This window comes from Takifugu flavidus, chromosome 20, assembly GCF_003711565.1.
Source record: "Takifugu flavidus isolate HTHZ2018 chromosome 20, ASM371156v2, whole genome shotgun sequence".
Taxonomy (NCBI): Eukaryota; Metazoa; Chordata; class Actinopteri; order Tetraodontiformes; family Tetraodontidae; genus Takifugu; species Takifugu flavidus.
In genome coordinates this window covers 9,202,133-9,215,214 of record NC_079539.1, presented here as the reverse complement: position 1 = coordinate 9,215,214, position 13,082 = coordinate 9,202,133, and the positions used below count along the sequence as shown (strand labels likewise).

General features: G+C 39.8%; 1 protein-coding gene across 2 annotated transcripts in view; it reads left to right on the top strand.

Annotated features, from left to right (window-relative positions):
• lrrtm4l1 (leucine rich repeat transmembrane neuronal 4 like 1) overlaps window positions 1-11,807 on the top strand; it is a 48,795-nt gene extending 36,988 nt beyond the window's left edge. For both annotated transcript variants that reach the window (XR_008947767.1, XM_057019707.1), the window contains exon 3: window positions 9,792-11,807. Coding sequence is in view for 1 of the 2 variants with exons in the window: in XM_057019707.1 (XP_056875687.1) it covers window positions 9,792-9,857 (66 nt within the window). In the remaining variant the exon portion in view is untranslated. The remainder of the gene's footprint in view (window positions 1-9,791) is intronic.
• The last annotated feature ends 1,275 nt before the right edge of the window (window positions 11,808-13,082 follow it).

Below are 13,082 nucleotides of genomic sequence, written 5' to 3'. Positions count from 1 at the left end.
AACAATTCATCCTGCTCTTTATGATAAAGGAGCAGGATACAGTTTGAGGTCTGCCACCTTCGCAGAACACATTAAACAAAGGATCCCACACCTGATGCGGCACATGGGTAATAAATCAAATTAAATAATGGATCCTAACAAGGGTGAGAAATGATTTCTTTCTTGTTTCCAGGTAGGTGTTTGGGGTTTTTTCCAGGCATATTAAACTGGATTTATTTGTCCCTATGTGATCTATACAGTACACAGAGAGAGACTGTTAATGTGGTCATCCATCAGCTGCATAAATCACCATCATAACTCACAGGCTCATGACAGAGACGCGTGCGTACGTGCACTTGCATTAATGCGCAACCACCGTCTGCTCCCCGCTGCAGTCCAACGGATGTTTGAGCGCTGCCTGTTGTCCTCGTTAGAAATGATCTCGGTTTAAGCACTTTCCTCCAGAATTATGATCGCTTCAGCATTTATTTGCTGCCTCAAAACAAAAATTCATTTACTTTAGAATCGTTGCAGGATGAATCCATTCAAAGGATGTCAAAGAGATCTCCATAATCAGGAGGTGGCTGCTGCTCCATCTGATTGCGGAGAGATTCTAAGATGCTGTCAACCTCACAGCAAACACGAGAGCCTCATCGAATCTCTCTGATTTATCAGCAACCTCAAGATGTGAAAATTTGCCTGGTTGAAGGCAAAAATGTTGCACTTCAGAGTGTCAAGCAGCTGCTCTGGGTGTTGATGGCTTTTAAAGTAGTGATGTGCAAAAATGAGGATAAGCAGTTCAGAATACACAAAATATAACCCACCAGATTAGCCTTGAGTTAGATGGTCTTTGAAAGGAGGAATTAGGGGATTAGGATAATTGAATTTTACAGTGATGCATGTATTCCATCATCAGATCCCGCATTAATAACTAAGCTGTTAAAAGAAGGGAAATAAGAGGCTGTTTGGGAACTCAATATGACTTCAATCAACAGGGAAACGTCAAACTGTACGCCTCCTGTCTCTGCTGAAGATGATTTCTTATCTGAAACCAGAGTCCAGCTCTATATCCTATCCTATTGAAGTGGATGCATGAACACAGACGTCTGTGTTAGAGGAAGCAGTGCACACAATTCCTTCATTTATCTTGCTGACTTTGCTCCTTTTCCAAAAAAAAGATGCACATTCAGTCAATTTTTCATTGTCTGCTGCTCTTTTTGTGTGGAGGAAAAGAGGGAATAATAATTTTTTTTTAAAACAGCCACTTCACTCAATGTACAGTCAGCGGGGTGGGGGTTCGGAACGAGGTAATTGGAGTCTGAGTAGGGGAATCATTTTGTGGTCCCTTTGTGAGTGTCTGGCGCCTGTTGCTGTTGTTCCCAGGTGTCCTGACCAATCGGTGTGTAGTTATGTTACGTTTGCTAATAAGCAGCCTGATTTAACGCATCAGAGGATTCAGAGGGCGGGAGCTAAAGAGGAAGGCAGCGCTGGTCGACCTGCAATCATGAAAAGAACAGAATGGTCAGCTCTGGAATCAGGGTTGCTCATTTTGGGGATTTGATTACAGCTATCATTGTTGGATATATGCAGTCATTTGCAAAACTGCGTAACCAAACAACTGGGGCCGCACTCCAGATTATTGTTTAGAGAAGGCTTTTTAGCAGGAGATTGAGGAACGTGGAGGGAATCACATTATTGCCTGAATGACTTCGCTGTATCCCATCTATTATCTGTCAACTGCTGTTTATTTTAATCAGCATCTACTGGCAACTGGCCCAGCAGTTACTAGGTAAAAATCAGGAATAGGCCCTCAAGGGCTCACCAGGCCTTTTATTCACATCCTCACCTGCTTCAATTCCGACTACATTCATCCCAGCAAACAAAACTTGCACAGGAAAGAGCATCTATACATTTATGTGAATAATTTGAAGATTGGGTATATATATTCCCATTTTCATCTTAAATTGCAACGTTTCTGTCTCCAGGCCAGTTGCTGTCACACATTGACTCATATGGAGGTTGATTTAAATTTAGCCAGAGCCTTGGAGCTAGCATACATATTAGCATTTTTCTGCTTTGCACTGGTATATGTCTGAATTTATTTGTGCCCCCCCCCCCCCCCCCCAATCCATGTGGGTTTGTGTTCTACAGTATATGCAACTAAAAATCAGTTCAAAATAAATTTTTAAATCATCTTATTGATGTTGTGCATTTGAATGCTAACAGGAAAAACATTTTTTATGTATTGGAGTATCATAAATCACCAAAACCTATTCAGATTTCCCACCTTGTCACTGATTTCAGATCATACTCAATACTCTATTGCCACTGACCTCATTTATAGCTTAGAAAATGCTTTGCTTGTATCATAGCTAGAACTTCCTGTCAACAAGCAGATACAGTGATATTAAAATGTGAACCCCACCTGTTACCCGGCATCTGGACATCTGCTGGTGGTCTCACGCAGCAGATGAGCACATTAAGACGGTTCTGCACACTAAGTATAACAGTAATAAAGACACTGGCATTTTCAATACAGCACTCAGGCCAGTCTCTAAAACACACAAAATCTTTAATGTGAATTGTAATCGACATTTCTTGCTAAAGACAACAGTTTGGTCACCTGTGTCGCAGGTCAGGTAGATCTTTTAATGAGCCCTAAAAACAGGAAACTTTTAGTTTGAACACGTTAGAATTTTTAAACAATTGCTCAGGGAAAACACTTTTAGCTGAGATAATAAAGTATCTGTACAACAGAGCGTTATTTAAAATCCTGTGTTCCTACAGCAGTCAGACTCTCTAGGTACATAAATGCTGTGATGTGTTAGAAATTCATAATACCAGAGCATCGTACCTACAGAAAAACATGTTTTTAGAGTATATTTTGGTTGTATTTGACATTGTATGAACGATATTAGATCAAACAGGTATTGGTTGGACAAATTCTGACATTACAAACATTGATCTGAGTTCAGAGGCTGTTTTCCTCTGCTGGTGTTCTTGTTTTCTGCAACATTAACCCAGCTTTGTCTCCTGAGAGCTGCTTGCATGGCTAATATGACTACTGACAGTAAGAGAGAATTGGAAACAATCCTGTGATTTAGCAATTTTCACACTGACACTGCACTGCTTTAGTCTCTCTGCTCCACGCGGTTAATGAGAGGCACCTACTTTACACTTCTTTCTGTGTCAAATTAGGCCATTATTCTGAAAAATGTATTTGTAAATGTGTGAAACAATCTGCAAATGTGTGTTTTTACGATCCGAGCGTGGGTAGTGCCCTCCATAAACAAACACACACAGATACACACACACACACACACACACAAGAAAAAACCTATTTTCAGAATCCAAGAGTGCAGACAATCGGTAAATTGGTAAAACAGCACAGAGCCAGATCTGAAAATATACTTTTCTTTCTCCCAAAGACAATTTCTTTTCACAATTTATTGGTTTTAAATATTGTTGTTAAATGTTCTCCAACAAAGGAAAGGGGGGGGGCTTTCATCGTGTTACTGAAATATACAGATGGTGGCTCTGAGCACAACAAATATTAGACAAAGTCCAAAAGTTCATCCCTACTTTTATCTTTGTTTCTGCAACTCAAAGCAGAGGTTTTCCTTTGAATTGACAATACAGTAGATGTGACCAGTTTCTTTTCCAACTTACCCCAAAAATGCCACGGCTGAATTGCATGTATCTAGTGTACGCATTAGCATTTTCTCTTTTTTGTCACTAATATGTCAGGATTTCTGCCTTCTTAAATCAATCAATAAATAAATGAAGCACAACATCTACTTTTGATGAAAATAAAGGACTGACCTACAACATTTAACTCTGTAGTAGGGGGTCATTTTGAGGAAAGAGGGACACAATTAGGGAGCAAGTGCTAGAGACGATCAATCGTTTCCACTGCTTTTATTTTGAAAGGTCACACTGAAAACGATGATGTTTTTTTTTCACATTGATGCTTTTGCCTGAAAGCTTAATATCAACAGTGTCCACGAAGGTTCACATTCATCTAGGTTATAGTTATACTTAATGGGTCAAGACACAAACACCATCAGTAACACAACGGAAAACAAGATTAAATGCAGGCAGCGCAACATGGAGTTCATTAATTATGGTTTTATTACCCCACCCACAAATAGACAGCTCCCAATGGGCCTGTTCTCTGAGCATTTTTTTTACCCCACAAGGCAATGAAACACTTGCATTTAAAGGAGCACATTACTAAAATACACCCTGATGGACTCTAAGGATGCTAGATACTTCCAAGCCCTTAATGAGTAGCAACCAAAGACAAAGCAAATGGACGGGCTGGTACCTTCCTATAGAAGTGCTCCGCTAATTGGATGATCCGATTTTCTCTTTACTGTTCACTACTGGAAGTTCACTCAAAATCCAAGTTTAATACTAAAATGTTCAGGGATTCATTTGAGTTGTTTACCTTCGATTATTAGTCTTGGGATAAGACTTTTTTTCTGTTATCCTGAAACTTTTTGAACTTTCAAGTATATTTATTTATTCACCCACTTTTTTAGCTGTTGTTATTGAAACTGTGGATCCAGATGACATCAGGCAGGTGAGGAGCTCTGACTTAATGGGCTCCCGACTGTGCAAAGAAGTTTCTGATGCAGAGAAAGTTTTTTTTTTTTTTTTAAATCCTACAAATCTTTGGCTACCTGGCGCTGGTAATTACAGCAGAGTGTGTTCAGCCTCCAGAAGTGATAAGATGTTTGCAGGACTTTTATTAAACACAGCAAAGGCCATGCTGCACCCAGAGCTTCCTGCTTCCAATTACTCCCCCTGTTACTGTGTGTGACTAAAAAAAAAAGAAATCTAGTTTATTCTTCATCACAGGGTATGAGCCTAGGGACTGTGAACACATACTGCCCCCTGGACAGAGGTAATTGTAGATGAGATGAAGGTTATAACGAGTTCACACTTTAAAAATATGTGATAGCAAGAACCGGCTGGGTTTTTTTTAATGACGATCAGCAGGAGATTGAGTCAGGCAAAGCTAATACATATTGCTATTATATGGTCGAAGGCAGGGATTTGTCCATCTTTGGTCCTGGTTTCTTTATGCCGGAACAGCCCGGCGCCCCCTGCAGCACATGAAAGGAAAGACCCCAAACTGTGAAGCCTTTGTCGGCGGCTTTGATGGTGGAGCCTTCGCAATAAATAAATAAATAAAAACAAGTCATTGTTCGGTTCATGTTCTGAAAGGCTTCGTCTGCTGTCCCCAACAGACACGCGAGTAAAGCCTCCTGCCACTTGTGCGTTTGTCCGGAAAGTCAGCACAGCCATTTATCAGCAAAATTTTAATATTTGCAATTCAGAGTTGAAGGTACAATGGTCTTCAAACATCAGCAGGGAGCACAGAAAATTATTCTTTCAGCAGAAAAACACGTAAATGGTGGAGCCGATGTTCAGAGGATGCCTTGGAAGAACAAATATTACTGGCAATATGCAGAAAAATAGCAAGAATATCAAAACACATGGTCACATTTCAATTTTAACGTGAATGTTTTGTTCTACTCTGTTGCATTGCTGATGACTTGTAATTCGATTTGATTGTATAAATCTACATTAAAATTGCATCTGTTAGAATCAAAACTGCCTTAAGTAACCCAGATCCCTGAATAAGGACCATTTTAACAGGAAGAAACCTTGAGCGGACCCTTGTACTGATGGCTGTCTGGATAAAAGTGGAGGTGATGGATGGGGGGCTGGGTGTGTGTGTGTGTGTGTGTGGGGGGGGGGGGGGGGGGGTGTAGATGCAGATCAAAAACTAAGCAGGTCAGCGCACAATGGGATTATGTGATTAAAACCTTTATGTTAGGGTGAAATATAGCCTTATATTTTCTCCCCAATATAGTCCCTCAAAGTAATTATAGCAGTTATTATTGTTGCTATTATTATTTTTGCTTGGGGAATTAAAAAATGGTGCCATTAGGCTGCAGTCCCAAGAAAGCCTAAATCCTGAATTAATTATGGCTATAAGTTTGACACTAAATTTATATAAATTTTATTTATGCAAGGAATCTCTCATGTATTGCAAAGTGCGAAGGAATGCATTAGCAGGAAGTGGAGGTATTTACCTGAAGCTATACGTACACACTGACCTTCTCTCCTGTGGCAAGTTCAACTTAAAATGACATCGACGCCTTGGCGTGAGCTCTGTATTTTTAATTCTCTTGCTTGGGTCTGATTAAAACTTTATTTATAGTCCCTTCACCTTCTCTGAACTGATCGGTCGGATCCCAGACAAGGACTGAACTGAACCGCTCGTCACTTTAGAGCCCTCAGGTCAAATATTTCCCAATTTACACAGAAAATATACATTGTTTGGAGTCTTTCACAAAAATATCACTAACAAATGTCACATAAAACAGCTGTCTTGGGTATGCTGGTGTCATTCGGTAACTAATGGGATGCTTTCAATGCCTATTTTATCCTCCCAGAAAATCCTGTTTCATAAACACACAAAAAACTCTAATCAAATCATCTTTATTTATATAGCATCTGTTTCAATCTAAACTGTCTCTAGACCCTTTACAGAATCCCAGGGCCTGACCTCAACAAGCAAGAGTTTCAGGAAAAACTCCCCTTTAACCGGAAGAAACCTTGAGCAGAACCAGGCTCATATGGGAAGACCCTCCTGCTGATGGCCGTAGAAGAGAGAATAGACACACACATTGATCTACATTCATTACAAAAAGCTTCAATACTAGAGATGAGTGTTTCAGTGGGGTCGGAGGTCAGCAGGTCAGTGCACAACTATGAGGTTGGTGATACCTGCAGATGCGTACGGAGAGAGAGAGAACCCTAACCCAATCAGAAGAAATAGAAGTGACATGTCAGGAACTGTTTGGTCGCCATTGCAACATGAAAGACGAGCTGCTACAAACAACATAACCTCCATGCATTTACAGAGAAGGTGCAACTCACACCGAGCAGTGGCGACAGGTTCGCATCCTTAACATTTGTAGTTTCATTTCCACACAAGCTAAATTGATACTAGGTTAAAATAAGGATTATGATTAATGAAGCAGGTTAAGGAGAACCTAGTAAAGAACATAAACTGGGCCCGGCATCCTCTATCCTGGAGAATGGCTTGGGACAGGGATCTGGTTGGTGGGTTAGTCACAGGAGGAAGGATGTTGTTCTGGAGTTTAAGTTTTTTCTCAGCCAAGTGTGCACAGCCACCATGGCTGACAATTAGAAAATACATTCACTTTTTCCATAGAAACAATTAAGTTAATGTGTTCATTAACCCTGCTGTGAACATGAATATGCTGATTACAAATGGCAAGCCAATCTTATAATTACACTGATTGTCTCAACTCTGGGTAGAGTTGTTGCTTATATAAATTAGTTCAAAAAACGTCTGTCTGACATCAGTGGTCATGCAATTCCTAAACAGAAGCTGTTCCCACTGGAACAAGTTAATGGAGGTTTTTCAAACATTAGGCTGGCACAGGCTGGGCCTTATTGAACCCCCAGAAAAAGCACTTATTCACAAGGTTTTCGAAGTCTGGAGTATTCCTGAAGAGCCTCAGGCACGAATGGTCCCTGGATAAACGCCTTTTGGTCTGCAGTTACTTTTAAATTCAATGATTGCTTTTGTATGTTTATTGAATATTTGAATAATAATTAAGGCTAGTAATTGAATAAAATGTTTAATCAGATTATTCACAGGGCTGGATTAATGTAGATTAACCATGATTAATACCCATTCAATATTAATTGTGATTAATTTTGTTGGGCATATAGACTTTCTACAGACAGCAATACACACACATACTGTATATACTTACTGTGTTTAAAGTACAAAAAGCATATGCTTTGACACACATCTGTCTTTGACAAATTAAACTTTCGGTGTTTTCTTTTTGTGATCCACTCCACAATTGCGGCAGCCAGTTTGTCAGAGGTAGACTTACTGAAGCCAAAACATTCCCTGAGGGTTTTGTCGCAAGCTGATAGTATTTGGAGAGAGCGTCCCAACACTTTTTGCTTCACCCTGATGCGGTAGCCTATTGTAAGACAGCTATTCTTTGGTAAAATATAAAGTGCTTTCGATTGATGTTTTTTTTTTTTCTTTGCTTTTTAAACTTGCCATCCAGAGGGCTGATGTGTTGCTTTTTGTCCACTCGGATCAATCTCAACCACCAGTGCAGCAATTGCATTGTCGGTAATAAACAATGATCATAAATGGAATTTGCCACATTGGGGCATTTGTTAGAAAGAGTATTTCTATTTAAGCGTTGCATGCTCATCTTCTGCTACTACACACAGTTGCCACTAGGGATGAGAAAATGACATGTGTCCTGGTGACCTGTTCGGGGGCCGTTCCTGATTCTAGTGTGCTAATATGGAGAAGATGAATTTGTGTGACAAAACCTGTTGCTGCGTTTCCATAGTTACTGTATAAAGGGTTATTATCGTAGCATAAGCATGTGACACAAACTGAACAAAAAAAACCAGATAATCCATTAAAACTGTCATTTATCCCACATTATATGGAGCACCACAATGGATGAAATGTCTCTAAGTGTGTGCATCTGCCTGTTGAGTGGGCTAAGAGAGACTGTGTGCCTTGTCTCGCATCATTGTGCAGGTCTCTGCAGCACATACAGAGCGCTCGTTGGGAGCTGCTCCCTTTGTTGTGCTCCATTGAAATTGTCTGAGGTGCAACAATTTGTGCAGCTGCCTTCACCCACATCCACCTGCGAGGCAGATAAAGACTTGAGTGAAGGCTTATCAGCCTGTTTGATTCTAAAATGACTGTGGCATTCCAGCCTGGCCCTCCTTGCTGAAATGTGCTTCCTGCTGACAACAATCACATCTTGGACAGCAAAAAGTTCAGTTTGAGTTTTCTTTTCGTTAAAAATTGCTTAGTATGAATTACACTACTTGTAAATCAATGAATATTTGCAGTTACACATATTGAGGAGGGTAAGTGGTAGAGCAGAAGATTTATATTTTGGATTTCCAGACAGGGAACACCTAGTGCACGTCAGTTCAGCACTTGCGGTTAATACATGAGAGTTGGATGTCAAATATAATCTATTCTGATTCGTACGATCCTGACATGCTCAAGTTGCCTGGTGCAAACCAACTGCAACTGCAGGAATATTCACTTGTCATGACTTCACATTTACTGGTTTTCCTGATTTATTTTTAAAGAAACACTATAAGCTTAATATATTTTGCATCCCGTCTGGGAAACATCAAATATCTTTACTTCACTGAGTGTTAAAATTATTTTTACCTTCTTACCAAGCAAGTCAGTGGAAAAGATAACTTCAACAATACCTTGTCTAGTTTCTGCTTCCTTAGTTTTGGGACGTGAGACTTTTCTCTTTGCAGTTTCTATTTTATTAATCATAATAATGATAGTAATAAATAAAGAGTAGGTCTGAATTAAATCAATTGAAAGTCTATAAATGGATCAGAGATTTGTAGTAACCAAAACAGAAAACTGGACATATCTTTGCCCCTCCTCAGACGTAATGTCATCCCTTCTCCAGTTCTAGAAATGCTCAATGTTTGTAGAAGCTGGTTAGCGGAGATCTAAAAAGAGGATTTAGACGCATTCTTTAGATGCTGAAGTTTTGGATGCGCTTATTTTGGCTGTAACTAACATATTAAATGTTTGCTTTATTTTAGCATGAGTGTGCTATTTGCATGAGATTGAATCACTCCCCTTTATTTGCTTGATACCTTGGGCTGCGATCTAACACCAGCGCATTGACAGGTCATAGTCCAGCTGTTTTAACACATTTCTCCTCTCTTTGCAGAATGAATATACATGCCCACGTCCCTTACCGGGTGCCTGGCTGGGAGATTTGCCTACTATCCACTAACCCTAAACCAGAACTGTTTTGGACAGTAGAGATGATATTCAATCACCTTCAAGGATGTATTTAAAACTCCAGATAAACATGAAAGAAGAAAAACGGTATTATTTTTTTCCTTTTTTCCTCTAGATTTTATTTTGTTTTTCCTGACTGGCTTGCATTTTTTTTACACATCACTTTTGGTCTATCTTTCTTCGTCACTACACACCGGCGTATACGTTTGTGGGAATCCAACCTCAGAAGGAAACTCACGGTGTTGACTGCACTGAGCAGCATTGAAAGCGTAAACAATGGGCCATGATGAAAGGGCGGTAAAAGAGGCTCAACTAAGACAGGTGTGCATAATGTAAAGTAGGAGTACATTGTTTTATTCCACCAAAAGGCATTGCCTCGTCATTTTTCAGTCCTTTCTCCGAAGACTACTCAAAGGCTAGGATGCTGTACATGTGCCTCACTGGAGCAGATGATTACGAGTGGTCAGTGAGCTTCAGTGCCTGTTTGTAAAAAAAAATCAGGTGGATTTCCAAACAGCAGTTGGAACGTTGAATTATTTCACTATTTGCCAGTGGAAAGCAAGCCATCAATTTTGACTCTGTTGGTGAAGTTCATGTGTGCTAGGTTTTTTTCCCTTTCTTTTTTCGCATTTGTGTGTAACTACAATCAAAATGTAAAGTTTGAAGTCTCTTACAGAAGGACTTGATGATGAAATGTAATTACTTATCCTTAGTGTTATCCTCAATAAATATGTCTTTCTGCCATTTTGATACCAAATAACAAATGAGCCTTACGGTTGGCTTCAGTCCCTTCAGTCAGAACGTTTACACGGCATCAGAATAAATTATTCTGTTGTCTCATTCCACCTTAAACCCGGGGTTTTTAAACACAAGAAAGCAATTTGTTCGGTCAAAATTGGCATTGAATCAAAGTTGTGAAGGACACATCTAGATACCTCTTGAATGTGTCCACCATTTAGGTGAAACAAGATACAGACAATAAACAGTCGCATTTTTTGAGCTGTAAAAGAGGCTCACTTGTATATTTGGCCAACTCACCATCAACATCGAAGCGACAGGATCCTGCACCTCACCCTAGAAAGGGATAAGGATAGAAGATGGATGGATGACCATCTCAACCCTGCGAGTACTGAGTTTATGGCTGTGGGCTGAGAGTCCACTGCAAAATATTTTATAGAACCAGCCTCAGATGACATCTGATATCCAACTAAAATCCACAACCCTCTGCAAGAAAAGTATCTGTGCTATGTCTCACCCACCTGTGGAGGCGCTGTTTCCAGAAACATTTATGTGCCTCGTATAAGACCGTTGTAACAAATTACTTTCACATCACAGGGACATGGCCTTTTTTGTCTTAAATATCTTATCTTCACATGATTTGGTTGTACTGCAGAATTTTCTTTTGTTTTTTTAAATCTGACAATTACAAAATAGTCCCCTTGTGGACATGAGAGGAAACCTACACTTTCAAAACAAGCCTCAAGTTTCCTCATGTCCAAACAGTGATGTTGACAAATAAATATTTATTATTTTCACACGTGTGATGTGCATGTTTTTTAGTAATCTTGCATTGGAGTTATCTGACTCTTCTGTCCGATCGTTTTTTGCGAATCCCCCTTCATGTTTGTTTTTTTAACCTTTTGTTGAATACATGCGCCACCTCCCCTAAAAGAACTGACCCATTGAAGAGACACATGCAGGCTTATGTTTCTGTGTGCAGTTCCACACGTGCTTGTGTTACATGTGAGTTCTTTTTCAACCTCGCGCTTTCTACGATGACGTCATTTTTCTATTGTAAATCTCTGCTTTATCTCGCCCTTGAATATGTTGATATTTAGTAAACAATGGTATTATTTGTTCACTTTCAACTGTATGTTTTATAATTAAAAAAAGAAACAATTTGTGAAAATAATTGGTCATATTAAAACATTTAACAATCTTGCCTTTGGGTTCTGCCTCTGTGTGTACATGCGTGAGTGTGTGTTCTCAGTGACAGGGTTGTCACGTCAAAATTAGCCCCATTCATTTGGAGAGCAGAACATTGATCTGCCCTCATCTGCTCGGTGACACTCAGCGTGGGCCTCACCAGTCATCTAATTATAGCTGTGTGATGTGTTGCGTGTCTCAAGGGGGGGCCTCGCTTAGTGAATTTGCACCATGATTATTGGTTGGAACGTTTGAAGACATCATGGTATAAATCCAGATGGTCAAATGGCAGCTCTCCATGTGGGCTCCACACACTCCTTGTCTACCTGCAGCCATGGATCTCCCCCCTTGTGTCGTCAGCCACATCTAACTCACTTCCATCCACTTTGAATTGCATTTGACGGTTCCTGTCCCATCATCTCTTTTCCGCTTCATTCTGTTCTCATCTTGAAATGTCTGCTCGCTCAAAAAGCAGTAGAGAGCTTTCCTCTTACTTTTTGCTTTTATTGCCGCACTCATCGAATTGTTAATCAGGTCAGCGACACATAAAGCAGCCTTTGTGCCTCCCATGATGGCAAGGCTGCGTCGACAGCCAGTGCTGCTCGCTGCTCAAATTTTGACGTTGTCTCAACATAATTCAGTCCTTGTCCCATTTTACCTACAACAAAGAAAATCGAACAATCGATACAAGCATGTTCTCCTCCACAACACTAGGTGACAGTATGAGGCTTTTAGGCAGGTCATAACAGCCGCTTTTCAATAAACGTATGACGTCACATAATTGTTTAGCTTTATTCATCTCACATGTAATGTAAGCATTACTAATTGTGCAGATAAGATGCACGCTGCCTCTCGTAGTCATGACCGGCTTCCATGAATATTTTTGTTCTGGAGTTGCCAGCGCGTGTGTACCTGCGTTGTCTATCTTAACTCCGATCAATACGCCAATATTAGTCAGACTAAAGTATTTACATGTATTTCAGTTGTCCAGTTATAGTCAGGTTAAGGCGATAATTTGTTTTTTTTATGTGCCCTTTCAACACATTGAGTGTGCATTAAATCACTACTAGTGTGTTGTATGGTTGTAAATTCAGCTCCCAATTTGAGGCTGAGAGGAAATATTTGTAATGTTTTTAAATGATGTTTAAATGTGGACCCAACGTGAAAATACCAAATTCATCTATCCATATAAAATATATGGTTGAACACAACCTAATGTGAAATAAACCTTTTTTTTAAATATTTTTTTCATGATACTTTTGCTCACACAAGTCCTTGAGCTTTGTATTGC